This window comes from Myotis davidii, unplaced genomic scaffold (assembly GCF_000327345.1).
Source record: "Myotis davidii unplaced genomic scaffold, ASM32734v1 scaffold591, whole genome shotgun sequence".
NCBI lineage: Eukaryota > Metazoa > Chordata > Mammalia > Chiroptera > Vespertilionidae > Myotis > Myotis davidii.
In genome coordinates, this window is record NW_006284340.1 from 2,171,647 (window position 1) to 2,179,629 (window position 7,983).

At 37.8% G+C, this 7,983-nt stretch overlaps 1 protein-coding gene across 2 annotated transcripts in view; it reads right to left on the reverse strand.

The window, feature by feature from the left end:
* SOAT1 (sterol O-acyltransferase 1) overlaps positions 1-7,983 on the reverse strand; it is a 41,795-nt gene that overhangs the window by 15,923 nt on the left and 17,889 nt on the right. Inside the window, exon 3 of one of the 2 annotated variants that reach the window (XM_006754505.2) lies at positions 4,161-4,219. The exons of the other annotated variant lie outside the window; for it this stretch is intronic. Coding sequence (XP_006754568.1) covers positions 4,161-4,219 — 59 coding nt within the window. The remainder of the gene's footprint in view (positions 1-4,160; positions 4,220-7,983) is intronic. 2 annotated transcript variants of the gene reach the window in all.

Here is a 7,983-nt window from a genome sequence, read left to right on the forward strand (position 1 = left end):
ACCTTCCAGTAGCATGGAACTGGCTTCAATTAGAATGTGATCACAGTAAGTCTAAGCAATGTCTAATATCAGTAACCTGGAAAGGAAGCTGAAAGTAACAGGCTTTCTACTTTGCTTTTCTCCCCAATCTCTTCTCTAATATTAATTTCACCCAACCCATGGACTGTCTCATCATGACAACAGATGGACTGAACAATGGAAGATAGGCAGTTAACTAGAAACTAGAAAAGCAGGTGCACAGGTAATTTATTAAATAGAATCACTGCATTTTAGAGCTCAAAGAAAACTCATTTTTTTAAAATAAGCAGCTGAAGTACACAACTTAAGATTCTAAGAATGGGAACAACCACTTCGAGGCAAAGAGCTTCTGGTTGGAACATACAGTGAAGGCACAGACGCACGAGTGACCAGAGATGAACACAGACAAACAGGGCCTAGGGCAGCCGTGGGCAAACTACGGCCCGTGGGCCGGATCCGGCCCGTTCGGCTGTTCTATCCGGCCCGCGGAGCCGAAAGAGCGGAGGGTTCTCTTGCTCTCCCCTCCGCTCCTTCACCAGCAGCAGTGTTAACATGTATTAGTTCACACACACACTCCATCCATGCTTTTGTTCCGGCCCTCCGGTCCAGTTTAAGAACCCATTGTGGCCCTCGAGTCAAAAAGTTTGCCCACCCCTGGTAGGGATTAGGTCACTTAAGCCTTTTTAAGAATTTTCAATGCATCCTAAGGGCAACTGGAAACCAATGTTTTAAGCATACGGTTATCCACATGTTCAGACTTGCATTTTAGAAAGATAACTATCCTAAAAGGGGTCCAAACAGAGGTTATTTTGGAATAAATCTTAAAAAGAGAAAAAAACAGGGGCATTTATGGATAGATAAAAATAACCCTTTCAAAGGCACAGAGGCATAAAAAAAATTTTTTTAAGTAAGTTGAGAGAAAGAAATACACAGTAAAAATGTATACTCTGGCCCTGGCTGGGTGGCTCAGTTCGTTGGAGCATCACCCTGTACACCAAAAAGACTGTGGGTTCGATTCCTGGTCAGGTCACACACCTAGATTGTGGGTTTGATCCCTGGCTGAGGTATGTACAGGAGACAACCAACTGATGTTTCTCTCTCACATCGATGTTTCTCTCTCTCCCCCACCCTCTAAAATCAATTTTTTCATAAGAGAAATAGACTGGCACTACCCAAAAACCTCTTTTTAGAAGAGGTTCTTTGAACAAGTGACAAACCATGAAGAGAAGTCCTCATCTGCAGACATGACATCTGCGTCTTACTCATTACAGTTTGCTCTTTTAGTGGTTGGGCAATCGCATGAGGTAACGATGTGAAAAACAATAGGACTTGAAATGCTATATAAGAAGCAAATGAAATATGTTACAACAAATATATATTTTTAAGAAGTAGAAAGAGGAAGTAATTTTTCATCTGTTCAATTTTCATATTATGCTAACATTTCCTCTATGAAATTGTGTACATTAATAAAAGTTCTACAAATATTGATAGTAAAGACACTTCCCTTACCCTTCTCAACATATTCACTTTTCTCTGGAACCTGTGCTCAAGGTGAGAACAGTCATCCAGGGTCCAGGCCAGAGCTGTACTATATGGGTCCTACCCTTCTCGCCAAAATCCAATTTTCTCTCTCATAAATCTGAAACTCTGAGCTTGGAGAGAGTGACTGGAAATCTCATTAACTGAAAAATTCAGGAATATCTCAATTAAAAATCCTTAAAATCATTTCCCTTCCCAAAGCCTGGATGTCCAACTTCTCCCAGGATTCTACAAGATACATTAATATCAAATATGCTTAAATTTAAGCCAAAGTAATTTTCTGTTATTTGCAACCAAAAGGAAATAACACAATGTTAAAACAAAGCTAATTCATCTATTAACATAAGTTGGTTGGGACTTAAATCATTTTAATTTCCCTTGAACTGTTCCAAGGTCTTTCAAGTTTTGTTACAACACAATTCTAAGGATTTCACAAGGTCGTGGCTCAGGGTTACACAATGTTGCATAACCCCAATAGCACCATATTTTTTTAAATTAAGTACTTAAAATTTTTTTATAAAAGTATTTAGACCTAGAAGTGGTCTTCAGAGATTCAATCAGTTGAACCCACTAGTTTCAACCCATTAATGTCATAATCTCTTTCATTCCTCTTCCCTTCAGACTAAAAAGCTCTGTATTTGACAATCTTCTTCACTGCTTTCCTTACTATGAGCTCCTCTATGTCTATATATAAATTTTCAGGATTTTTGTAGGTTGCCAGTTTTAGCAACTACAAATATAGGAACACCCATTTCAATTTGATAAACAGCAAATAACCTTTCCAGTCTGTCTCGAACACTGCATGATGACTAGAAAACTACTTGCTGTTTACCTGAAATTCAAATTTAATTAGGCAGACCGTATTTTATCTAACAACTCTAGTTCTGTGGAGCTGGAAGAGCTGCCCAATAAGATCTACAGACTACCCATTCCCTTTACAACAGGAAATAGTGAATTAGGAGCTGAAGTTTAAGTTAGCTACACAATTATGACACAGAACGTTACTGCTAAAGGGGACCTCAGAGACAGCTAGTCCAATAGTCACTTTAGAGATTAGGGGAAAATTGTCCAATAAAGATGAGTGACAACTGGGTTGCCAGGAGAACCAACCCTGTGATTAGAGGTTTGGAACTTTCAGTCCCATCACTACCTCCATAAAAACTCAGGAAGCCAGCTTGTAAGCCCTACATGCTAGGGAACCAGACTGCTTCCACCTGCTGGGCCCCGAACACCCTAAGGACAGATATTCCTTTGTTCAGGACCTCGCCCCGTATCTCTTCATCTGGCTGTTGATTCTTATCTTTTGTAATGAATTGGTAATCTAGTAGTAAACCGGTTTTCCTGCGTTCTGTCCCTCATTCTAGCAAATTTATCAAACCCAGGGAACCTCTGATTTATAGCCAGTGGGTCAGAAGTACAGGGGACAACCTGGACTTGAGACTGGCATTCTGAGTTGCAGGGGAGGTTTGGAACTTCCAATCCATAGCCAAATGTCAGAAGCACAAGTAACCTGAGCTTGCTTCCAGCATCTGAAAGGGAGAGCAGTCTTGTGGAACTGAGTCCTTTACCTGCAGAATTTGATTTTTATCTCCAGGTAGACAGTATCAGAATTTAGTTGAATTCTTGAGACTCCCTTACTGGCATCCAAGAAGTGCTTGTTAGCGTGGAGGGAACCTACACTCCCAAGTTAGAGCTGGGTCCAAGAACCCCATATAAATATGATGCTAAAAAATAAAAATTTCTAAATTTGTTATTCTAAATAAGTGCATATGTACATGCATGCACATGTCACTAAATTAATAGAAAAGAACAGGGCTATTTCATCTATAGCATTGGATATTTAGATATTCATGTTGGCCAATAAATTCTTAAAGTAATCTCAGAAAAAGGGGAGGCTGCCTTGAAGTCAACTTACATTCAAGCACACACAGGATTTTTTAAAATTGTTCTTTGTCCTCCAGAATTCCCTGAGGGAACTGCTCAATTCTGATTTACAGACTGCTTGCTCAGCGTGAAATGGCTCCACGTGGTTGTTTTTGAGTTGATATTTTCCCTCTGCTTCTGGATTCAGATGGATCATTTACTGGAAGCCTGTGATTTCCTACACAGACAATCATACAGAAATTCAACTTTAACATGCTTCACTAAAACCCAGCTTTGCTGGTCAAAGTCAGAAAAATGACAGTGACGGATGGGATAGAAAAGAGCAACCTGGTTCTTATACAGAATGACAAGGTAGCAGAACTTACGCTCCTGCTCCACAGAAGGACAGACAATGTTAACTGATAAGAAAGATAAATAATTCTTTAAAGACTTTATCATTAAAAATTTACTAAACAAAACTCTTTACCCTAACACTCTTTTTTTTTCCAGAGAGAAAGGAAGAATGAGAGTGAGATAGAAACATCAATGATGAGAGAGAATCATTGATTGGCTGCCTCCTGCAGGCCCCCTACTGGGGATCAAGCCCATAACCTGGGCATATGCCCTTGACGGGAATCGAACCTAGGCCCCTTCAGCCCACAGGCTGACGCTCTATCCACTGAGCAAAACCAGCCAGAGCACACTCTACATTTTTGTTTCTAGAAGAGGGAGTTACTTACCTCTGCCTCTGCTGTCAACTGTTTTTTCTTTGCAATTAACTCTCTTATGTCAACCTGGCCTAAGGAAAAAAAAGTAGCTTTAAGTTGATGGATACCAGCACAATTTTTTCTTTTTACCAGCACTATTTAAATCATGTTGTTGAAAACCAAACAAACAGAAAGGATGACTAAGTAAACTACAGTACTACCATAAAACATGAAGCATGAGTAATATAAACAGAAGGAAATGTATATATAAAAATGCTAAGTAGAAAAACCAAAACTACTATATGTATACACAGTAATTACAACTATATATTAATCATATAATGCAATGAGATACAATTCTGACAACATGGGAAATTAGATTCTCTGAGTGGATCCTGCAACTGTGACTAATAAAATGCACAAGCAACATTAAAAAATAGATAAACTGGACTTTAATATCTTTAAAAAAACTTTTTTTGCTGCAAAAGATAGGACACTATCAAGAAAATAAAAAGACAAGCCACAAAATGGGGGTGGGGAGGCAGGGGCGGACTAGAAAATATAATCAGGATCTTGCAGCCACAATATATAAAGAATCCTTACAACTCAAATATAAAGACAAATAATCCAATTTAAATATAGGCAATGTGTCTGATCAGACCCTTTTCCAAGAAAGATACAGAAATGGTCAATACAACTTGAAAAGATGTTCAACATCACTGGTCATCAGGGTAATGCAAATCAAAACCACAGTGAAATTTCACTTCCTATGCACTAGGATGGCCATAATCAAAAACACGTAAGTATTACCCAGCTGGCATGGCTCAGTGATTGAACATCGACCTATGAACCAGTACGTCACAGTTTGACTCCCGGTCAGGACACATGCTGGGGTTGCAGGCTCAATCCCCAGTGTGGGGCATGCAGGAGGCAGCTGATCAATGATTCTCTTTCTCAACATTGATGTTTTTATCTCTCTCTCCCTTTCTCTCTGAAATCAAATATATATATATAAAATAAGCTCTCGTTAAAATTTTTTTGAATAATTCTTGAAGAAATCATAGAATGGCTTTGCTTTCAGCTCTGCTGGGTCCCCAGCTGCACTGCACTGTTTCCAGGACTGGTTCAAGGAAATCGGGACTCTAGAAACCGAGGGCTATAACTCCACACAAATAAAGCTTTCTACCACATCTCATCCTCCCGTGGGGGCCTCTGGAAATTCTTATTCCAGCAGCATCCCAAGAGCCCTACTCCCACTAGCAACAAAGAAATTCCACCTGTGCAATTCTCTGATCACACTAGCAAAGTGCTTTACACTTCCCATCTTCACTTTCTTACTAGCTATTCACTCCCAACCTATTTCTGCAGCTCTTCTCCTTCAGGGGTTACTATGGAGCCCAAATTTCTAAATCTTCATCCTCATTAAACCTGCTACAAATGCCAACATTTATGAACTATTTATCACGCATCATCTCATTTATTCTTTATAACAACCCAGTAGATAAGCAAAAGAGTTGGCTTCATATCTATTTTAAAAAATGAAGAAACTAAGAATCAAAGAAATGAAAAAACTTGACCACAAGTCACATAGCCAGTAAGTAACTGAGCAAAGAAGTAAAACTAGGGGTCTCTGTGCCCTAGTCATGCATTGTGCATCATAAAAAAGTTAAAAATAAAAACAATCAAGGCCTGTAGTGACTAAATTCCTAAAGATGACTAGAGTACTAAGCAGTGACTAATAACCATTTCTTCGTTTCAGTTATTTTAACAAACATATTCTTTGTCTCCTTGTAGCAAGTACAGAATTAGCTAGTGCGTAGGCACTAACAGGTTTTTATTGCCTAGAGGTTCAAACTCATTTTAAAATCCTAATCACTTTCTTAAAAACTCTCAATAAGTATGCCTTAGAAGAGAGATTTTTAACCAGTATGCTGCAAGAATTTCTAAAACATTCAATATCTGACTATTTAGTCAGAGGTACTGACCTCTTTTCCCTTAAATTGTCAAATTAAAAAAAAAAAAAAAGCCAACACAACAGTAACCATCCAGTGTGAAAGAATAAAAATTATATCTATTTTTTGTCAGATCAGCAAAAAATGTATTTTTGGTGTGCTGCAAGAATTTTAGTAATTACTTAACTTGTGCTGTGGTATGAGAAAACTTTGAAAATTGCTGCCTTAGAAGGCCATCCCAGTCTCGCCTTGCCCTCCAGAGATATCAGTAATCTAAGAGTCACATGGAAAGGTATTTTTATGTCCAGATAAAGAACTACTGGATTTAGAACTATTCCTTGAAAGATATTTATCTATCTTTAAAACAAAAAAGGGAGATAAGCCGAAACCGGTTTGGCTCAGTGGATAGAGCGTCGGCCTGTGGACTGAAGGGTCCCGGGTTCGATTCCAGTCAAGGGCATGTGCCTTGGTTGCGGGCATATCCCCAGTGGGAGATGTGCAGGAGGCAGCTGATCGATGTTTCTCTCTCATCGATGTTTCTAACTCTCTATCTCTCTCCCGTCCTCTGTAAAAAATCAATAAAATATTTTTTTTTAAAAAGGGAGATAAAATGGTTCTAGTCTATCACCTTTTATTGCTCCACTGACCTCAAAAACCTTCTAAAAATCTCAACTAATCACATGTCTGTGTGACCATAAAGAAATGGATTCTGCCCTGACCGGTTTGGCTCAGTGGATGGAGCGTTGGCCTGCGGACTCAAGGGTCCCAGGTTCCATTCCGGTCAAGGACGTGTACCTTGGTTGCAGGCACATCCCCAGTAGGGGGTGTGCAGAAGGCAGCTGATCGATGTTTCTCTCTCATCGATGTTTCTAACTCTCTATTCCCTCTCCCTTCTTCTCTGTAAAAAAATAAATAAAATATATTTTAAAAAATGGATTCTAAACTAGAAACAGGGTCAGTATACAAATACTCATACAGAAAAGAAGAGCTAATAGATAACATTGAAACAACCTAGCTAGCCATTTTGAAAAACTATACTAGAGACCTCTAACACTTATTATTAAAAATAAATTTCAAATGGATCAAATATTTGAATCCGAAAAACCTAAATAAAAAATTTGTCTTCCGTTTTCATAATCTTAGATGATGTATAACATGACAAGAAATCTAAAAGCAATAAAATATGTGATTGATAAAAACTAAATGTGGCAAGGCACACCATAAGCAAAGTCAAAAAACAAATAACAAGCTAAAAATATTCACAGTACATAATAATCAGAGGATTAATTTCCTTAGTAGAAAAGAGCTCTTTAAAAAAAAAAAGAAAAGAAAAAAATAGCCAACAGATAGGGAACAAAAATGGGCAAAGCACATGAACAGAGCTTTTAAAGAAAGAAATATATAGTCAGTAAGTATATTTTAAAAGTTCTCTACCTCACTTATAATTTATGAGGACAAATTTATGCTATGTGTTTTACTCCCATAAATTGCAAGTTTAAAAAAAAAATTGGTGAAGACACATTGGCAAGAGTATGGGGCAATAATATAGATGGGAATGTAAACTGGTGTAACATTTTGAGAAGTAAATTTAGTAATATCTTAATTTTAAATGCAAAAACTCTTTGACTCAGCAATTTCACTTTTAAGAATGTATCCTACAAGTACACTAGCACAAGTAAGCAATGATACTGTTTCAAGGATATTCTGTACAGCACTATTATAATACTGAAACCCTGGAAATAACTTAAATGCCCATCCATAAAAATAAGTTAAATAAATTACCAAGCATTTGTGCAACAGAAATACTACACAGATACTTTTAAAAGAATAACACTTATATACATATCCTGAATAAAAAGATGTCTAAGACTTACTAAGTTTAGAAAAAGCAAACTGCAGAAAAT